Source organism: Gavia stellata, chromosome 1, assembly GCF_030936135.1.
Source record: "Gavia stellata isolate bGavSte3 chromosome 1, bGavSte3.hap2, whole genome shotgun sequence".
NCBI lineage: Eukaryota > Metazoa > Chordata > Aves > Gaviiformes > Gaviidae > Gavia > Gavia stellata.
Window position 1 is genome coordinate 34098052 of NC_082594.1, and position 22770 is coordinate 34120821.

Genomic DNA, 22770 nt, shown 5'->3' on the forward strand with positions numbered 1-22770 from the left:
GCTTGTACACCTTCCATACCAGAGCTGTTAGCAAACTTGCATTCACTTTGTTAACTTCAAACACCATCTTGCAAACTCCCATGCGAAGATGGAGCCTAGAAACCATGCAGAAAACCTACTGACTTTAATGGAGCACTTCTCAGATGAAAGCATATGGCCACACGTGTTCCATTGCACTGCTCACACTTTTGAACCACAGCTGACCCTGAGGCGTATCTATGCAAGCTACGGTGGCTGCAATGAATTTTCATTGTGTAAATCAGAGAAAGACTTGGTTCTTATTACCTACAGTGCAGACAGACTGCAAACTTACTAACGAGGTGTGGATAATTGCTTAGCACTGTTCATTTGGTTGAAATTTATTTGACAGAAACTAAATAGATTTAACACTATACAGACCCAATTTAAAATTTGGAGTTAATTTTCAACATGTGCTATGTATACTTTAAAAATGAAATTTTATTAACTCACTTTTAGCAGGAAAAAAAAGAAGATGTAATGACATTCGGATGTATTTTTGAGGACTGTGACTGGTCTTTTGCATATTGCAAAATATAAGATTTTTTTTCACATAGAAGGTATCAACAGATGATGTCCATGATTTGCCAAGCAATTATTTTTCATTTTTAAGAGTTTCAGTTTGGGGAAAAAAACCCTGTTGTCTGAGACCACTATTTATTGAATTGATGTAGACAGAGCTATGACAAAGCTACCTAGCCTGAAGTTCGCCTTCACATTGGTGAAGTTTTTTATCCTCTTAATGACATGGATATGCATAAAACAAAACAAAAAAATGTAACGTGAAGTAGATCACATATTTGCATTAGTAACAGTAAGCTTCATATATAGGCTGCACACTGATTTGGAGTGATTTAAAAATCACTTTACATTAATATTATGTGATTTTTTTTTGAGTGGTGATATATTTAGAATTAAGCTATCCATCATAATTATACCATAAGAAAATTTTGTAGAAAAAACTTCCACTCTAAAAAATATAAATTAAGATATATTAAGCCAAGCAAGCCAGGCCAGCCATAAGGAAATCAGGTTCACACAGAAGGTTATTATGGTGATGATGTTACACAGGCGATTTACCCCACACATCATTGTACATGAAAAGGATTAACTCACTTGGCAGATGATATGACAACTGAGTGCTGATCAGAATTGAGAATTTTTGCAAGATGAGCAGCAACTGAGTCCTCATAAGCAGATATCTGAAAACAGAGAAAAGACTTCAATTTCCACACGTTTCAGCATTTTAACACCTACTAGTTAGTTAAAACACCTCCAAAAATAGCAGGATTTCCATTTCAGATCTAAGACAAGAACATGCAGCTGGCAATGCAGATTCTACCTGCATACTGTATTTTATGTACCAGATTTTTAATATTCAAAGTAACAATGCATCTAAGAACTTGATCCACAGCTCTTTTCCTCCTGTAGAGAAAACAGTAAGTTATTTCTAGGCTAAAAATAGTCCATGAGGCAGAAAAAAAAAAATCTACCTTCTTTTTAGATTTATAACAACCTAAATTATTATAATCTAATATCTTTTATTTCTAAAACAAGCAAAGTTGCCCTCAAACTAAGCTGCTCAGCTAAGAATAAATCAAAAGTTTACAGTTATAATCATGAATTTTCTTTTTACTGTCAGATGGGATCTTACTCCCCAAGTACCCCTCCTCACAAAGGCTGAACTGATATAATGTTATGTGCTGGTTTTGGCTGGGCTAGAGTTAATTTTCTTCATAGTAGCTAGTATGGGGCTGTGTTTTGGATTTGTGCTGAAAAGTGTGGATACACAGGGATGTTTTAGTTACTGCTGAGCAGTGCTTACACAGAGTCAAGGCCTTTTCTGCTTCTCACACCGCCCCACCAGCGAGCAGGCTGGGGGTGCACAAGAAGTTGGGAGGGGACACAGCCGGGACAGCTGACCCCAACTGACCAAAGGGATATTCCATACCGTATGATGTCATGCTCAGTATATAAACTAGGGGGAAAGCTGGCCGGGGGACCGCTGCTCGGGCTGGGCATTGGTCAGAGGGTGGTGAGCAATTGTTTTCATTTGCATCACTTGCCTTTCTTGTTTGTTGTTGTTTTCATTACAATTTTTATTATTATTATCATTATTAGTGTTATTTTATTTTATTTCATTTCACTTATTAAACTGTTCTTATCTCAATCCATGAGCTTTCTTGCTTTTACTTTTCCTATTCTCCCCCCCATCCCGCTGGGGCAGGGGGGCAGTGAGCGAGCGGCTGTGTGGTGCTTAGTTGTCAGCTGGGTTTAAACCACGACATGTTATCAAAACCAATCCTTAAGGAGCAAACCATTTAAGGCTTAGTGTTTATGAAAAATTTCTTTGCTGAGAGAGTGGTGAAACACTGGAACAGGCTGCCCAGGGAGGTGGTGGAGTCACCCTCACTGGGAGTGTTCAAGGAACGTGTGGACGTGGCATTGCGGGACATGGTTTAGTGGGCGTGGTGGTGTTGGGTGATGGTTGGACTTGATGATCTTACAAGTCTTTTCCAACCTTAGTGATTCTATGATTCTTTATGAGAATGTTTGGGAGAATGAATGTGTGCACTATCTGTCTTTTCTTGCACAGAAGAATTATAAATCCTGAAATACTCAGGCAAAGATTTGGAATGGGTCAGATTGACATCTTCACGTGCTATATCCTGTCTTAAAACAGCCATGGATCCAGACTCAATTTTAAAAGAAAATTCTAACCAAATTCCAAATCTAAAGCTAAAAAGAAATGCAGTTCTGGAATTTTCTGATGGCTTCTTTTAAGAATCTCTTAAAATCTCTTAGTGTGGTTTTGCCCTTGATATGGAGCAGGTAGATATACCACTCTTTTCTCTTCCTAAAACCCAGCCTTAGTTGTAGAACTCTGACAGTAAATCAGTTTTCATTTCAAGGGAAAAAACATTATGTAACCTTCTGATCTGTAAGAACGAACTACTGTTGTTCAAACACCAGTATAAGACTTCCGGAACCAAATGAAGTGAAATAAGTTTATTTACTTTTTGAACTGCGCTTTAATACATTACCTACTCTAAGGTTAATCATTCTTTTTCTGAAATATCATCACTCAATAAACTATGAAAAAAGCATTGCAATAGAGATTCAACAGGGTACTCAAAGGAAAATGGCTTTCTCCAGCTCAGAGTAATGGCAGGGAACTATAGCCTACAGAAGTGATTTTCCGAAAGAGAGGTTTTATACGACCAGTTCCTTCCATTTTCAGGAGGGGCTAAACACAGTTTCAAAGCCAGAACTAACTAGAACAAAATGTGTATTTTTTTCCTTTATAACATGAAGAGACACTTGAAAATTTGAACTGTCTCAGAATATTACAGAAGACAAAGCCTTGGTCTGCATTGCTGACACGGGAAACAGCTGTGTGCAAAGCAACCCCACTAAAACTCCAGCCAGTGGAGCCCAAGCCTTTTTACATCTCTATATCTAGCAAGCTGTCAAAGGTTATAACCTCCTTGCCAATTAAAAGTCTGAATTATTAAATTATTCAAGAACCTGCTGATTAATTATTGCTTCTCAAGTACTTTTGAGCTGAAGTTGATATGCATTACCTTTCTTAGGAATATATTATTTTCTCATTTTTAGTCAGAGTTTTCATGCCAATTGATTTGATTAAAGCATTTCCCTCTCCTTCAAATTCAAAACCTCATCAGATAGTACAAGCACAAATTTAGTCTGAAAGACAAACTAAGCTTTTCTTTGGGGTCACTTATGATTTTGAGCTCTCCGAACAAACAAAGAGAAACTTGGGTGGTATCACCTGATCTAACTCACTTTTACAAGCTGCAAAAAGTTTGCTTCTTTCTTTCTTTCTCTTTCTTTCTTTCAGAATACAACCCTTGCCTTCGAAATATTGGGGTTTTTTCAATGCTTATTCCAAACTCAACATAGCAAACATTTTGCTTTTATATATATATATAAAAATATATATTTTCATCTATTTATATACTTTATTATAATATACATAGTATTGTTATATAATAACATAATGCTGTATAATTATATATAAAATAAGTACATTCTTATATAAAATAATTATAAAAATGTAATATTATACTCTATAAGAATACAATATTATATTATGTTCTTATATATAAAATACATAAACTAATATATAAGGTGTGTATATATATATGTTAAAATATATTTTTGAGGAAGACATTTTCCTGACTGCTCATTCATTTTTGGAAAAAAATACAGAACTGGAAACCCTAATTATTTGAGATACACACCATGAACAGACGTTAACTCAGTCCAGTTTGCAGATGACAAAACATGTTTCTATTTTTCATGCAAGTGCTTCAATTATAAATATTGTCATCCCAGAAGCTCAAAGTTAAGTATATGAAGCAACAAAACAAAAGTAAAAGTTCACCTGGCATTCCTCTGACTCTTCTGCAGTCACTGGAAGAATAGAAGGCTTTGCTGGTAATTTCAGTTCATATGACATTATACTCCACCTAAAAGAAACATAACAGCTTTTAAGTTTCCAGATTATTAGTTTTATCTTTTCTCCAACACAATAATAAAAAGAAAATACAGTGTCGCGCCAATTGTGGAAAAAAAAAAACAACCAACAAACACAGCATCTTAATTTTTAATTGTATGCTAACTGAATATGGGTGAAATAATTGAGACTAAAGATAATAATTGGTTTTATTGCTCAGATTTTTTCTTAGTGATTTGATGATGAGCCTTCTTTATGAGCAAATTATGGGACATTCAACGCCAGCAACAAAGACTTTCTAGCAAAACATTCACGTTATAAAAGAATTAGTACAAACTAATTGCAGAAGTCAAAGGAAAATATATTTGTTCCTAGAGAAAAAGCTCCAAGGTAAGATTAGCTTTTCATCTCAACTAGGCGAGGGAGGCATGAGAACAAAGCAAATGGTGAGGTATCTTCATTGACATATATGTATCTTTTCCTCTGGTAAAGGACAGTCCTCTACAGCATAGATAGTATGAAACTACTAATAGCAACATCCTTCAAAGCCTGCTGAAAAGAACAAGTAATCACTGCAGATGGCCTTGGGACCAAGTCTACAGAAATTAGAGCAAAAAAAAGACAATGAGCTCTTTTTAGTACAGAGAAAGACAAACATGATTTAATCTACGAATCTTTCAGAATGCCCAGGCCAACAATTATTTCTAAGGATCAGTAACAAGCATTTCTCTATATACTTTGCTGTAAAATGATTAAGTAGTCTGCAGAAGAGCTTAAAATAAAAAAGGACTTGTTTCTCTATTTCATAAAAAAACCCCTAAAATAAAATCCTCTGATTACGTTCAAGTGTTTGTAACTAGACCAAGAACAGAAACACCCATGAGAGAAAGGAACAAAGAAATACTCCTCTTGAAAACAGAGTGTAACACCTTCATTGGAATGACATGTCCACCATTTTCTCTGACTTTTTTTAAACTGGGATTGCTCCTTGCTTTATGGATGGAAACCACACAAAACAAGGAGTGGGAAGATCTCTTGGTTTTGACTAAGAAAATGCCTCCAACAAAAATATTGGTAGTGGATCAAGCCAAATATCCACTTAGCCCAGCATCTTGTCCACAGCTTATGCCTCAGGAAATTATATGAAGAGTGAAAGCACACGATGAGACTTCTCCCCACATCCAAGGACAGAGAGCTCAGGTGTTTCCTAAATAAAGATGCCACTTTTAATGGTATTTAAGTGTGCATGGAGTCTGTAAAACTGCCCTAAATTGTTTTCAATCTATACAATTTCTTAATGCTTACAACTTCTTATAAGAAGCAGTTATGCAGCTTCATCAGTTATGCAATAAACTGTCTCCTTTATTCATCTTTGAACAACATACTTCCTAGATTCATCATCTGCTCTCCCCTCTGACTCTTCAGTTTAAAAAGGACGTTGAAGAGCTGTCCCCGTTACTATCTCGGATTCCTTCACGATTACGATCTGCACGCTAAAAACCAAAGCCACTGACAGACTTAGGCCATCAGAAACCCAAACACACACAATTTGAATCTCATGGTAAATCATGTATATGCACATTTAGGTTTACCTGTCTAACATTTTTGTGCTGGCTCGTTCTAGTTTCTCCAAAATCTGAGGAAGTTGTGTATCGTCATCACAGGATCCTCCCCAACCAAGGACACGAGCAAGGTCATTTCCAGTACCAAGCGGTAACACTCCTAGCTGACACTGAAACACAACACAGGAGCAAATCTACTATTGAAAACTAGAAAGAAAATGTACCAACTATGACAAATGCTTGTTATTTCAAGCAACAAATGTTAATTATACAGCTGATGTCTAAAGCTTGTAAATAAAATTGTGTAATCTCGATACAACTCGTCCTGTTTACGCCAGTGAAAATTTTCATTTAAGAGTAACTATTGAGTTTGGCCCATATCCACATATATGACAAAGAACCAAGTCAAGGAAAAGTAAGGGGACAAAAATAATCCAGTAAGTATAGTCAAGGAAAGTAAGCATACACACTTGCCTGTTTGTGCAAGCTGAGCTTATCAATTTCTGACAAGACCCAACCCACGCTTCCATCGCCGCCACACACAAGAATCCTGAAGTTGTCAAACTTCTGAAATAACCGCAAACTGCAGAGAAAACGCAGCCTGTTAGGGCCAGTTATGTCCATTAGCGAAAGAGCAGTTATATTCATTATCAACCATTACATGAAAATGTGGTGCATGGCACCTTTATGATGATTCTTTTATTGTTCTGGGGTATGTGGATACAACCAATTACTTGATAAACCTATCTCCAGCCCATCTGTTGCTGTATTCCACTTATACTGACATTTCTGATAAATAACATGCCAAGTTTTACTTAAAAAAAATTCCCTTGATATTGTTTTCAGGATTTTATTAATATTATTTTATTAATTTTATTAATATTAAAAAATATTTCTAAGCTATGAAATTGCAGCTGCCCTATGCTTCCCAATTCAGCCAGAAGGACAAGGCACCATGGGTGATTTTTCACGAGAGGAGGTTAAGACACAACAGGATGTGCTCCACAGTACAGGTGGGCTTTTGCCAACCTGTGACTAACGAAATGCAAGGACAGTTGGAGGCAATTATTACACATAAGGTGATCACAATAATATAAGACAAATAATACTAGTATTTCATATTAAATCCTTAAAGCCGTATCCTGCTTTAGCTTCCTACAGCTCTTCCTCCTATTCTCTGACTTTGAACACCTACAGGATACGACACTTGGGCAGTACAGAAAAGGAGGACAAGAGAGACAGAACAAGCAGAAAGGTGAGACACAGAGGAAAGGGGAATGAGATGTGAAGAAACAGGCAAGAGGTAAAAACAACAGGGATTTTAACTTCAAAAAAAAATTAACTGGAAAGTAGAAACTCTTAAAATAATAAAAATAAATATGTTTATTTTTAATGCATGTTATTTTCCAGAATATGTATAATCTCAGAACTATTTCTAAAAAAGCAACATATTAAGATCACAAATTTTTGAAGTATTTATGTTTTTTCTAAATAAAATAATGTCACTTTTATATATATTATAAATAATGTCACTTGTATGTGATAGGCAGATACCTATTCAGAACAAAAGATGCAGATATTTAAGGATAAAAATGTTGATACCAGAACAACTTCTGCTACCCTGAGAAAAGAGAGAAAAACCCCTAGAAATACCCTATCTCAAAGAATGCAACTGTGCTTTTTAGATCAACTAGAAAAAAGAAGACGTCAGTGCGACCTGATAGAATAACTGCTAAGGACCCCTCTCTGGAAACCGGGAAAAATATTTAAAAACAACCAACCTGACCTATGATTACTGTGCAAAACCAGAGTGAGCCTCCTGAACCATGCTGCTGGTAGGTACAACTAGATGAAGCAAGAAAACTTGCAAACAGACGTATTTTTTCAGACTGCCCTCTCTCAAAAATTGCCTCTCCAATTGAGATGAACCTTCTTTACTTTTATCCCTCATTATAATTACATGTACAAAATGTTAGCTGAAATTCAGATTTAAATCAGGGTTATAATGAAAAGAATATTACAACTTAAAGAAAGAGTTAATATAACATGTCCATAACACAGTACTAACTATACAAATCCACATCTGTATTCCATTATATTTGTATTATTTGCCCACTGTTTGAACCGAATTTCTGTGCATTTGTTTCGTCTACATTTTTATCATGCAAGCATAATTCTGCATCTTTAAGAGTACAAAAATCAATGTTTCTAGTTGCTGTAACTGATATTAATAGGCCATTTAACCACAATGCTACATCTGAGTGGAATTAAGTTATGCAACAGAAAAATGTGCATGAATTTAATCTTTATGAATGTGGCCACTGCTATGCGAATTTCATCCCTATCTCTCCAACAATCAACCCTTAGATTTTGTAGAATGCCTGATGGTTTTAACTGTGTTCTTACTCTGAATTTTGTGAGATGCTCATTTTCTTGACCATTTGCATATGTTGCCTAAACCATATTTTGATTGTAGTTTCCAGATGACAAAAGTTTTAGTGTACTTGTCCATCATACACTGCAGACTCCTCCCCTGACATTTTTTTCAAAATTCAAAAAGATTCAGAGTACATTTAGACCATAGTTTTATATCATAGCTATTCACAACAAAGTCGCAGGAATATCTGAATTACGTGTATGAAATGGAAGAAAAGCACCCAGGCAACTGTGCATAAAGGCCCTTATTCAGGAAAGCACCTAAACATTTGTAATGGTTTTGAACCTTACCAATTAACAGAACTCAAAGGTAGCCAAAAAGCCACAAAACACTTGGGCTGATAGGTTTGGGGTTTGAATTTTCCAGTGAGTTCTTCTAAAAAGAAAATATTATCCTACAATCCCTTCACCCACCGGAATTCATCCTGAGATTCTGTTGCCTCTTAGATTTTAATTAGGAAGTCACAGTATATATTGGTGATAGAATTATAGCAATGAGGTGACAACACAACACTATACTTTGCTCTAAATTCCCTTGTGGAAAGGATTGCTCAAGATTTCCAAGATCATTACCCTAAGTGAGGTCCTCCATTCATTAAATCGAACACCTGAGCTGGATTTAATGACTGTTTGAATCGACGAAGAAACTTTACTCCCTGATTGTCTCCACTCTTTGAGTTAACAAAAACTAAAAGAGGACTGGCACAGGATGGCGGGCATGTGGCTTTCCAGAAACCTGTGAACATAGTTAGAAAGAATGAAATAAATAAGGCTTTCTAATATGAACAACACAAAAAGAAATCATGGGAAAGAGGAAGAAAGGGATGAAGGACAAAAGTAGTACATTTTATCATGCATAATGTAAATGCTAAACTGAATATTAGCCCTGCAAGGAAAACATAATTGCTCAAGATTTACCAGTTCATTTTTTTATTTCCGGTATTTTCAGTGCCTAGATTTAGTAAAATCCTGAAGACAATAGCTTTATTGTTTTTCCACAGTGAAAAAGGTTATTAACTTTTTCAAATCTCGTCTTTCCAGATTATCACATAATTAAATATGTATTTCAGCTAGAAGTGTCTGGTTTTTAATCTGATTTTTCTTTAACCTTACTGGGTTGAACTGGATCATCCACATCTGTATAAGCTTTCTAAGAATACTCAGGTTTTAAAAGTTACTGTACTCAGTTGCTCCCAGCTGAGACTTTGCATGAGGACTTTTTTCTCAGACTAATGTTATACTATTAATTATAATAGAATCACTGACCTTCAGCTGTGATTCAAAGCTTATTAAAGTTAACACAGGTCTTAACTGATTACAGCAAACTTTCTCTAAGGCCCTCAGCAAGTAGTACTGATGGACACTGTTGTCACTAACATGATCAGTCCATGGAAGTAGTGGTTTCTCAGCCACACTTCAAAATCAGACATCGCAGGTATAGGTTTTGACATTTTTTTCAGGCAACAGTAAAATAACTGTGTTGTTTTCAGTTGCCTAAAAAAATTACTAAAGCTACAAATAAAAAATAGCATTAAAGGATGCTAATTTAATGCCACATTATCATAATGTATAATTTAAAATAAGGTTTGATTCATTTATTTAAATACCAAGAAAAATAATTTCACATATGGAATAATAAATAATTCCTAGGATGAATAATAAATAGCAGCATGACACTCTGGTCTAAGACACCACATAGGTGTTTGAGAAGGGTGACAAACCTGCTGAGGGGTCTGGAGCACAAGCCTTACGAGGAGCGGTTGAGAGAGCGGGGGTTGTTCAGTCTGGAGAAGAGGAGGCTCAGGGGAAACCTTATCACTCTCTACAACTACCTGAAAGGAGGTTGTAGCAAGGTGGATGCTGGTCCCTTTTCCCAAGTAACAAACGATAGGACAAGAGGAAATGGCCTCAAGTTGCGCCAGGGGAGGTTTAGATTGGATATTAAGAGCAATTTCTTCACTGAAAGGGTTGTCAAGCATTGGAACAGGCTGCCCAGGGAAGTAGTTGAGTCACCATCCCTGGAGGTATTTAAAAGACATGTAGATGTGGTGCTTAGGGACAAGGTTTAGTGATGGACTTGGCAGTGTCAGGTTTACAGTTGGACTTGATGACCTTAAAGGTCTTTTCCAACCAAACGATTCTATGATTCTATAGCAAGTAAATAGAGTTAATATATACATCATAAACAATCACTTTTACTAACTTCATACAATAAAATTAATTAAATTGCATTAAAGTTGTTGGTCTACATTTGCCATCAACACAAGCTATAAAATTAAAGGAGTTAGATTTTATTATACTCTTTACTAAATCTACTCCCTGCCTTTAAGTGCAGTCTCCCACTGCTCACGCGTCTCTATCCTGAGCCACCAAAAAGCACCTCTGAGTTTTGAACATTTTGCTGGGTTTTTATCTGTGTGTTGCAGGATTCCTACACTGCTTATATTTAAAAGAAATTTCAAGAAGCTATGGAAGCAATTCCTCCCTTTAGCCCGGTAAAGTAGTTGCTGGATCTGAGCCGTTCAGCTAGCTTCCCTCTGGATAAAGCAAAGTTATCCAAAATTTGAGAACTCACAGAATGAGTGATGCTTGCCAGGCAGGCATCAGCCCACTTCATCTGAGGACTCTGGTCATTCACTTCAAAAGTTTCCAAGGGTCAGAAATAAAACGGGAGAAAATTTCTAGTGAGGGAACTTTCAAAAACATTTTTTAAATCATATCGGTTAAATAATCCTCTAAAAAGCTGCATGGAAAATTATACTTTTCTCTAAATTTGAAGACTCAGCAGAATGACTTTAGCCTTGTTTAGTTATACAGATCTCACTAGGCACAGCAAGTCCAGAGCTAACACTGAACACACTACAATACTACGTACCATCAGAGTCTATACTGTTTAGTGCTGTCGGAGGTATGATCGATACCTTACATTGGCCAAGTGGACATTTACGAGGATACAGCTCTTTACAGGCAGTGTGAACCTACAAAAGAAACAAAAAATTATTTCCCTACAATGGAATTTCAGGGTGAAAGTATAACTGATACAGTATCTATGTAACAAAAATGGACTAATATATAACATTTAGGTGTACAGGCAAGAGGAGCGAGACTGGAAAAAAACCATATGACTGTTCAACCACAAAGGCTTGTTACTCATTCCACAACACCTAAGTTTGGAGTACTTCATCTTCAGCTACCCGTATAGCAGGTATGAATCGTCCTTTCAAGGGAATCACTTACCTCCATCCACGAGAGAGGGAGGACCAAGTTCCCAGCAGCCAGCATCTGTGCTGGGGGCAGCAGGCACACCGTGCACATGCAAAGCAATAGTTCTGTACATATCTGGTTCACCTGGCTGTTCTGGAAGACGTATCTGCGCTAAAGCTAGCCCAACTACCAAGCTAGACCAACCCACCAAAGGTAGGTCCCATAAACTATGCATTGTAGAGGTTTCTTCCATAGTTATTGGAAAAACAGGCACATGCAGAGGGTGCTGCATTTCACCTAAATTTCAAATCCTCTCTGGAGATGTCAATCATTTCCCACTTCCTACACACAGAGCCTCGGACATCTATATGCCGAAAGCTTCAACAATAAATAAACTGCTGACTTTCCACTTCTGTACCCTAGCATATGAAACCTGTCTTTTTAGACAAGCTAAAAAAATTAAGAGAAAGCTATATTCTGGGGAAACAGCAAAAGCATGTTATAGAAGTTCAATCAGCAACCTACAGAGTGTCCTGAAGAAGAGAACTTCAAGATTTTGCAGTAATAAAAATACTACCACATTAATATTAATAAATATTAATAAACACTAATATTACTAATAATTATTACAGCAATATCTACAATAAAAGAGAGAAGAAAGTAACGTGATTATCAGGCATAGGGAACAGGCATCTGAACCTTCAGTTATCAATTAGAAGAAGGCAGAGAAAACACACTGGATGACAAAACCTATTAAAAAAAAAGCTGCATTTGTGGACATATTAAAAATTAACTGAAGCAAGTAGGACAGTCATGAGAAATTATGAACATTAGAGAGACCTCTGTTTGCACAAGCTGCCTGCTCCTACTTAATCCAAAAGCACAGTTATGAAGTGACAAAATAAAAATAATGGTAAGCAACAACGCTCGCAAAATCCTAGACGCTTGGACGTGGTTCACACCTACCATAGCTTTACACCAAAGGCACTTCCAATCTTGCAGGCGTAAAACACTGCCACAAGTCTTGTCGCAGACTGCGCATTTGGCACTGACGGGCAGATTACCCTCTAACCACTGGTGAGGCATAGCTATCTGTGAAGTAGTAGTCATAAAAGTTAAATACTCAGAAACGTAAATTAGAGGCTTTTGTCTCTCAAATATAGGTGGGTTTAAACTACTCCCCACAGCTCTACCCTTCCATCAAACAAGCAGGTATGGCTGGCCAGGATAAGTGACACTGATGCACACAAGGCAACAGCTGTGAATGTGGACTATGGTGGTGTTTCACATGCTAGGCAGAAAACGTGACAGATGAAGAAGGGAAACACTTCTCATTCAACCATTCATGGCACTATGGCAGCAACTAACCCCAAAAGAATGGAACAGTTAAATCTAGAGACACTGCAACACAAATAAGTAACACATTAAGCACCCATTCACTTAATGTTGACTACATAGCACGAACCAATTAAAATAACTAAAATTCAGAAGAACAGGCAGAACAGCAGAATACCTCTGTGGCTTTATGTACCTTCTCACCATGGCTGGTAAGTCACAGCTCTATAAAGCAGTCCCTAAATGCAGTGCAAAGCTTTACTCAGTGCACTCTTTGTCCCATTAATACCATGGCCAACTCAGGACACTGATAGGTGTGCAACTTAGTACTAACCTTCTAGGAAAAAATTTCACACCAGTGGCACCTACGTAGTTGTGTTTGTAAAATTAATCCATCTATCACAATAAACCTCCAAAAAGCTTTTGTTATTTCTCCTGCTAATTTTAAAATTCCTGCTTTCATCAGTAAAGAATTCCAAAGAGGCCTCCTGGGGAACAGCTATCGGTAAGGAGTTTAAATTGCCAAAACAGCACGGTAACAGTACAAAATACCACCTTTGCTTAAGAGCAGTAGGAGCTTCTGGGAGCAATTCTCCTGCTTCAAAGTTTCTCTGCATGTGGCCTTTAAAATCTTGTAACACAGCTGCAATCTAATTCCCACAGATACTAAACTTGTCTTGTGAGATAGGAATATATTTTTTGTTCTAAATACCACGTTAATCTTTGAAAAGTGTTCAGGAATGTAGCCCCCTACCATTAACTTCAATGGGTCACATGGGAATATTTCTATGCTTAGCTTCCCCCCCCCCCCGCCAAAGAAGAAACCAATTTGGAAAATACTGCAAATAGGAATAGTACTTACACCATCTTCATCTTCAATGATGTCTTTTCCAATTGAGGCTAATGTAGTCCATTTGCAGTTATTTGTTGCTCGGACAGCACATCTTTTATGTGCTTTAAACTTACACACTGGAAGGCACACATAAACATGTATACTACATTATTTGCTGTATTTCAGTGATACATATCTTTAAAAATATTAAACACAGATATTCCATAAAACAGCCAAGTACATGTCACTTAGCCTTGCACACATGACACAACCCAACTAAAAGAAAATTCACTTCATAATGACTCCAGCTTTAACTCTCTAAACTGGGTTTAACTGCTTAGCTGTAGCCCATGTTAAGCATGTCCTCAAATCCACACTGGTCCCCATTTTGTCAGGTGCAATGCAAGGTGCTAAGGTACAAATACATCTTTAACTGTGTTTTTGCCTTTTCCATTCCTCCAGTGACACAAGTCAAGCTACCTGGTTTAAATTTGCAAGAGGTGATGGGGGAGTGTTTCTCAGAAGTATTTTGCTTCAGCAGCTCTGTTTCTTTGCTTAAAGGATCCCTTTTGGGCACCATACTATGCCTGTTTTCCCAGAAGCTGAGAAAATGAAGGGTTAGGTGGTGATATATTTATTCAGGATACTGGTGGTTACAACATTTTCCAAGAGGTTACATTAAATGAGAAAGAGCCTGACTTCTTACTGGATTATTTATTAAAAATCTACTAATTGGAATACTCATCACAAGTGTGTAGTACAGGCAGACATTTTGAAAATCTAATAACTATTTGTATTTTGTTTGACTCAATTAATATGACTAGTTAATGATATCATATTAGACCAAACAGACTGACGCACCCAACTATGGGTATTTCTGTTACTGGAAGTGCATGACATCATTCTATTTAGAGTGCATTATATAAATTATTTTGGCAAAGACCATTAAAGCTTTATGAGAACTAGCCAGCAGACCAGAAGTAGTAGTCTCTTTTCAAACAAATATTTGACAGGAAACTATCAAAAGCTTTGGCCCATCGCTTGTCCACCATTAAAAAACATTAAGCCATGGTACAAAAGGTCTTGTGAATCATAAATTTCTCATTTTAATTCCACTGATCCATTGCCAGATCAATTTAAAAAGTGAATTGAGACTAAGTAAACAACATCTGAGTTTGAGAACAATCCTCACTGTTCTGGGAGATGCGTGAAAGTATGTGCTTAGTTCAAACAAAGGGAAGGAAACAGAAAAAAGAGTTTTGTTGCTTTTACAGTAACTCCCCATGTCATTTCAAAAAGCAACATTCGTAGACCCAAAGTGTGCAAATATCCCATATTCCTCAAATTATTCAAAACAGCTCAGCATCATATTGTGTGCTTGCCAAGCTAAGCTGGTTCCAAGCGTCTAAAGAAGTCAACTCTCACAGAGGCACAGAAATAAATTCCGCATTTTCAAGTGATAGGCCCTGAAAAGTTTTGCCACTTGAATATTTTGGAGAAGATATGCCACTGAATTCAGCTTCCTACTCACAAATGATATGCATTTGTCTTTGCCACACCGATCAAAATACAACAAATCAGGGACGAGGGGCAATAGGAAATTCCAAATTATGAAGGCATAACAAAGTAAGGGAATTTTCAAATCCTATTGAGCTACGATTCAACTAGATCTCAGGACCCTGTATTCAACCTCTGCTCTCTCAACAAGGCAAAGACAAATTCAAACCCAGGATCTGAAGAGCTGCAGCAAGCCACACCGTGGATGGCAAGTGATAGTTAATGTTTGCTTTGTGAGTACAGTATATAACAGTATATACAGTATATAACTCAGATCAGACTTTCTGTAGGTCACCCCCCTCCAGCCCCAATATCATCAAACAATTCATGTTACTCTGAGCATTACACATTACTAAAAACAATGACCTTAAGACACTTAGGTAACTTTCGAACAAAATACATAGCAGTACAGAAGAGACGGGTATAGAAAGGAAAATTTTAAATCAAATCTCAACCTTAGTTACCACTACCCCCTAATTTCTTTTGCCTCAGATGACAATGCATCCCATTCATGAATCAATCTGGAATCTGAAATCTTTTGGAAACATGCAGACATACTGCTAGACATCAATTGCCATTACTTTGCCAATGAAAATTAAAAGTTAAGAAAAGGAAAAATTTAGCCAAACCAAATCTAGAATATTCGTAGAATATTATTTTAAATTTTAATTTCCTGTGTAAATGTTTCTAGCTGGAATATGAAGCAGGTCTTTCAGAAAGCCAACCAAGAGAACCACTTAATTAGCAAACAGTTGTCACAGTGGTACCAACACCTGCTGTCAGACACAGTGACTAAACTAGAGCTATTATTATCTATAATGAAGAAAAGTCAACATTACTGAACATTATCATAGGATCTCTTGCACTGAAAATATACACCTTTGTTACAGAACACTTCTGTCTCAAAGGCCTTTCATTCTAACAACCAATCAGTTAATTCAACTACATTGGCAGGATGCTCATTCTTTTTTTCCCCAAATTTATCATTCTACCACCTATTTTATGATGAGTTTTCTCTTCTGTGTTCTTCAAAGAAGAACTGTCTCAGACTATTCTTTTCCAACTTCAAAGGCCAAAGCCAAAGTTTAGAAACTGATCTGAAGATCCCTGAGCTCGTATCTATAGTTTAAGTCGTCAAGATGGAAGGATTTGTCTTCAGATATTCCAAGAAACCTGCTGATTTGTTTCCTAGAATACTGTCACATGATGGATGGACAAGCCACAGTGAAAACGGAGTGACTCCCATGAAAACAGCAACCTAACTTCACTCCAGTTTGAAGCTTATGTCTATGTTATAAAGGATAACATTCAGCAGTTTCTTGGTAGTTTTTACTATTTTCACTCAAATAAGTAACTCTGTAAGTTAATTTAGTATTACAAACAGAGTGCTAAAAGAATACTCATATTGCAAAGTCAAGTACTACTAAGTTGTTACTCATGCAACTTAACTTTGCAATATAGCTTTGCAATATAGCTTCTATATGCAGGTGTAAAGTATTCAGTTATATGGTCATACACTTTTTGAGAATAGGACTCTCATTCACTGCATGCAATGGGTGGTTCTTGATAAGTATGCAGCTGTGCCATACTCTGGTTCATAGTAATTTTCAACAGGTATTTGCCTTATTTACCAAAAGCTAATGAAATACGGCTTTTTAGACACCAATATTCATTTCTTCCTGGCCTTTTAAAATTATTATTATTATTATTTTATTATTACTATTACTATTACTATTATTACACTCAGTACTACTACAATTAATACCTTTTGTTTCAATGCTGTGTATCTTCAATGTATCAGTGACTTCAGAACAGCTTCAACTGATTTTTGCAGTTATAGAAAACTCAGTATTTCGGTCATACAGGTTCCAGATTATAAACAACACACAACTACTGATTTGATCAAAAATCTTATTTAAGTGATTTCCCCAGGATTACAGAGGGGCACAGTGTGATACGAAGTCACAGAACACAGTTTTCTATTACTCCTTAATTCTTTAACCATGAACATCCCTTCTCTTCCTGACTGCTTCATTCACTATTCACTCTCCAGCCTGTGCAGAAAATGTGGCAAAAAACCTGGAGACAATGACTACACAAGTAGTGCACGTACAATACCCTGTCCAGTGGGTAAGAAGAAGAGGGTTTTGTGGGCAAAACCCAAGTCCACAAAGTGCACAAAAAAATTTTGCAAAGGCAATTTAATCCCAATATTTTCTTATTGCTTGACTTCACGATCCTAAAGTGTTCTTTCAATATTGTTTGTTTGTGTAATTCATCACAGGAGAAACCATCATATTTAAACTGCAATCTCCAGCTTATTAGGTGTATTTGATATTCAACAATCAAGATTCAGTCATGACAATGAAATAACCACATGAAGAAATACAACTTTGAGAATAATCATAAAGGCAGCGTTCCACTGGCAATGACTTGGATAGAAACATGGTATTAATACAGAGTAATTGAGGCTAGAGAGCTTTGAAAGAGTTTCTGTAGATAATGATCTATGGTTCTTTAGGTTTCTTTGCCTAAACATTCCATGTATCCTGGTGTTTACCTGACAGCTTCTTAGGCTTCGACTCCTGAGCATACAGCAAGATAAACTCTGAGTAAGAGAAACATTTAAGGAGCGTAAAGAATAAAAGCCTTACTTGATTCAGCTAGTCTGGAGTAATCTCCAAAGCAAGGCAAAAAAATTATAGTTTATCTGTCCTAGTAAAGACTGTGGATGAATGTTGCGGAGATCAGTCCTTTAGAGCTAGCTAGAGGAACACAACACACAGACAACATTTGAAAAGATTATCTTTTGAGAAGACACAAAAGAAGGAACTAGTGGGAGGAATAGCATTGTATCTCAAAGGAGTGTATGACTGAATTTTCAAAAAGCCAGTTGTTTTTTGAGCAGTAGAAAGAATGAAGCCTGGTTTGGTATGAATTTACATCTTCAGTTTGATAAACATATCAATTCCTTGACTTCTAAAAAGACCCAAGTTGACACTACAGTCTTTTCCCTAGAGAAGGTATTAACATACCCTCTTTTCCAACACTGGCTTCCACAAAACTTACAGGAGCATCTTCAGGGTGGCCTGCAATTAATTTGGTCAATCTTTGCCGAAGGCTACTGGTAGGGAAGGTGCCCTGAAAAAAGAAGGCACCCATCTTATCTCCAAAAGAAAGGAGGCTTGTTGTGTGGTCAGGCTGAAAAAAACAGTTGTGTAGCGCTGCTGGAGACCAGCAGGTCTAAGAGAATAAAATATTACAGGACTGATCTTCTAAAGTATCGTAAGCTGCAAAATATCAGCAATGGGATTTATTTTTACCTACGGTTAACAGTCAAGAATCAGACCACAAAGAGTAAAAAGACTCTAAGCTACTTTCAAGATAACTTGGTATGCCAGTAACCCAAACCACTGAGAGGAGGAAGAGCTCCAATATCTCTTGAGAAGAAGCCTCTGCATGAGCATTGAGAATATGCTTCTCAATAGGAAACATAATAGAGTAGCCTGGGATCAATGACCACACAAATAATTGAGTTTAGTATAGATATAAATGGATTCCCAGAGTAAAGCGGTGCTGGAGGTTTCAGATGCCAGGCATGAATATTTAAACAGTTTTTTTAAAGATGTAATGAGAAAAAGTAGCACAGAACATGTCTTGGGAATCTTAAGACTCCATACTTCCTACTTCGTCTCCTCAAATAGTGTATATTGCTAACAGAAGGTAAGTCAAAAAAATAGATGGTGAAATGCATTAGAAGTGCACATGGCAGAAGCAAGTAAATATGAACTCATTCACATAAGAATTTTAGAGAAAGAAGTAGTATCAAACCAAAATACACTTCTTAGATGAAGGTTAACACAGGTTTTTACAGGTATACAGAACAGGAGACAAAGTATGAGTATTCCAGTATAAGAGTCAGCTGTCAAATGAATTAGATTAGATGCATAATTAAAGTTCTCCTTTTATTTTAAAAAATACTTGGAAAAAAATTGAAGAAAATAGATATAAAGAAGTAGCTAAGAAGTAAGAGGAGGTAAACATTAATAGATAAAAGGATAACATAGTACCTACATATAAACGAATCCAGGTCATACACGTTTATAAAACTGTGGACCACTGAAAGCAAATCCAAACTACCTTCAGGACCCATTCGTAAAAACTGCTGAAAGATCAACTGGCATCAGAAATGTGGATAAATGTAGCATTAGTCTGTAATAAGTTATGCAGAAAGGTGACAAAGTGCAAATCTGCAAATTAAGAAACTTCCTTAATGTAAAGTTAACACCAACACCTTGGAAATTAAAACCATACTTAGAAGCAAAATAAGACACTGAAAAACCAGAAAACTATGAACTACAACCATTAACACTGATAATCTTACAATAATAATTCTTGCTAAACAGCCTTTTAAAATAGCTATAATATTAACTTATAAAAGGATAAATTCTTTATGAAAGGAAAGAAGTCTTTCCTTTCCTTCACCTGAGCAAATATAACTGTATTTGTACACAGAGGCAATACAACTGCATTTTAGTTAAGCACATGATACTTCCATCTGGCAATATCAGACACTGAAAATACCATAATTGCCTTAAAACTGTCCAAATGACTTATACGCAGTGGAAAACATACATCTGAGAAGCTGAAAGTAACTATGCTACTTCTAATTTCTATGAAACGGGTTCGTCCCGTTCCTTGGCAACTGTACCATTAGGTACATTAAAAGCATGGACAATTCAGGACAGTGGGTTAATGTTTCCTTTGTAAGGTTTCCTTAATACACATTATTATGCTCAGACCTCAAGTATTATAACAGCATCAATAACAGAAATGCATTTGCAGTTGGGTAACATGCATCCAAAAAATCAAGTTTTGAATGGTGTAACTGTAACTCTTTTCTGGACAGTTAGCTATTTTGGTAATTAAATATCTCTACATTTCGTATATATCATAAGGTCACACAGATGCTTTATTTTCTGCTGGATTCTAACACAAGCAGACTTGTTACCACTTTTTCACAGAACTTGCAGCAGAAATTAAATAAGCTGTTTCACGTTTATTATAAATACTTGTTTGCAAAGTATCATTTCTCCAGATAAAATTAATGCTGAAGTCTTAGCCACACCTCCTTTTTCTTTGTGCTGGATTTCGTCTGTTGAACCATCAAAACGCAAAGGCATCTACACCTCTACCCCCTCACTGCATGAGAGAATTTTTAAAGCAGTAAATCTGTCCTCATCTGTCCTGCCTGTACTGCAGGATCAGGCAGCGGTAACAGAGCAAACAAGAATTGGAGGGGAAGAGGTCTTAGTGCTGAACAAAATGTTAAGAGTTTTTATAGATTTTGGGCAGAAACTACCATTATGATTTTTTTTCGTGAGGAATGCTGATTCTGCAAACCAGTAAGACTATTTTGTTTCACATTTTTGAGGGGCAAGTCAAATAAATCCTATCTTTTCTTGCAAACCATCCACCCAGCATATTCCAAACTGGTCGCTGCAGCGGACAGAACCATTGTATTGAGATGAGTTAGAAAAAGGCACCTGGGCATGAAGAAGGTAAGCCAGATCATTAGCAGACCCTCTGCCCAAAAGAAAGCCACTCTAGTGAATAGATTTCTCCCTTCAGGCTTTTTTCGTACTCATTATTTTCAGAATCATTACTCGTCTTAAACTTTCAGCCATCTGTCTACATATGCAGCATTATAAAATGGGGGAAGAAAGCGTTTATTTTACCTTCACAAGACAGGCCGTGAGACGTGACTCCAGAGAGGCTCTCTCTACACACGTTACAGAAGGTAGGTCGGGCATGGGAGCAGGCGTACCAGTTATGCATCCCTGAGAAATGTTCCACATTAAACTGTGCGGTCTAGTAAAGGAGAAGTTAAGACAAATTTGCAAGTACAGAACACAGCTACGGTGACTGAAATTACCTACGGTTCCATATTACAGGAGATGACAATGCAATGTTCACCAAAAGTATTTTCCAAAGGGTACTTAGCCTGCTCTCCCTCCAAACTTCTCAACAAAACTATGATAATAAGCTCTCATTTCGCTAGTAAAGGTCTTAACATGAAGCTTTGCTTTGACATTAGACACACTTTTCACACTAAGGAGGGTGAACACTCCAGTTCTGTGTCCTGTAGCTTGATCTGTTGAGCTAGAACAGGTTGCACGAGGAGGGATGTCAACTTACCTCATAGTGTTCTCTGGACTGAACGGACTTCAGAGAGCTTATCCAGTCCTCCATTTCTTTTCTGTTCTCAGCGCACAGTATTAGCCTCCTAAATGGAGTGATTATCTGAAAAAGATAACGCATTCTGATTAATCCAGATAGAAAAAATCATCATAGACTATAATATTTCACAGAATCACAGAATCATTAAGGTTGGAAAACACCTGTAAGATCATCAAGTCCAACCATTTAACGTACTCTTTCCTGCATGATGATGCAAAAGGAAGACACGCCCTAGATCACAAGATATTTAACGCTTAAAAATATTTTCTTTAATACACTACCAACAACAAAGGAGTTTGCTTTTTCTTTTTCAGTTCCCAAGATTGATATCAGGCTTCAGTATAGGTCTTTTCAATCTATACTGATCATTCCTCCTTCTCAGCTGTTTGTCTACGCACTGAGATTTAAATACTGTAATGGCAGGCAGTGAAACTGCTAAAACAACCGTTCTGGAAATTACTAATTGACTAAGATTGCAATCCTATTTCATAACAGCATTAAAGCAACTGCAAGGTCCGTTCCAATTGCTAGAGACAAAATCATATCAAAATCAAAAGCCTGGAATTCTTAAACAACAAAAGCTTTAATAATATTTCTCTGTCTTGTATATTGATAATAAATTTACACAAATTTAGACATACAAAAATTTAAAACAGAACTTTCTATAAAAACTATAAAACTCAGTATAAGACCACATACAAATCTTTATAAAAAGACACAGAGAACAAAAGCAAACAGCTGAAATCATATCCTACTAGGACGGTTGAATGAATTCCTGGAACAAGTTGATGCTGGGGAGTTTTCAGTGGTCTGGAGCTGTATTCTAGAAATCTGAAAATGCTGTATCTAGGAGGTTCAGAGTATAAGCTGTTTTCCTCTCTCCCTCACCAGTAGAAAAATAATTAAAATAACAGGAAGGCACCAGAAACTATCAGCTAACTCCCACTGAAATTATTTTGAGCACTGCACTAAAATAGATGAAGCAGTTACTTACATAGCAAAGAATTTAAAACAAAATAAGTATATGAAATTGAAGGGATCTTATTTGTTTTGTTGTAGAAAGTCTGAAAAATAAAATTAAATCCTTTATCAGTGTTATGCTTAAG

At 36.6% G+C, this 22770-nt stretch overlaps 1 protein-coding gene across 2 annotated transcripts in view; it reads right to left on the bottom strand.

Annotated features, from left to right (window-relative positions):
• The window catches only part of DGKH (diacylglycerol kinase eta), a 160527-nt gene that overhangs the window by 36339 nt on the left and 101418 nt on the right, over positions 1 to 22770 (bottom strand). For both annotated transcript variants that reach the window (XM_059832771.1, XM_059832844.1), the window contains 10 exons: positions 21623 to 21727; positions 21163 to 21295; positions 13898 to 14004; positions 12667 to 12792; positions 11372 to 11474; positions 9070 to 9232; positions 6535 to 6643; positions 6091 to 6230; positions 4427 to 4511; positions 1135 to 1220 (listed from right to left, as the gene is read on the bottom strand). In XM_059832771.1, the coding sequence (XP_059688754.1) occupies positions 1135 to 1220; positions 4427 to 4511; positions 6091 to 6230; positions 6535 to 6643; positions 9070 to 9232; positions 11372 to 11474; positions 12667 to 12792; positions 13898 to 14004; positions 21163 to 21295; positions 21623 to 21727 (1157 nt within the window). The remainder of the gene's footprint in view (positions 1 to 1134; positions 1221 to 4426; positions 4512 to 6090; positions 6231 to 6534; positions 6644 to 9069; positions 9233 to 11371; positions 11475 to 12666; positions 12793 to 13897; positions 14005 to 21162; positions 21296 to 21622; positions 21728 to 22770) is intronic.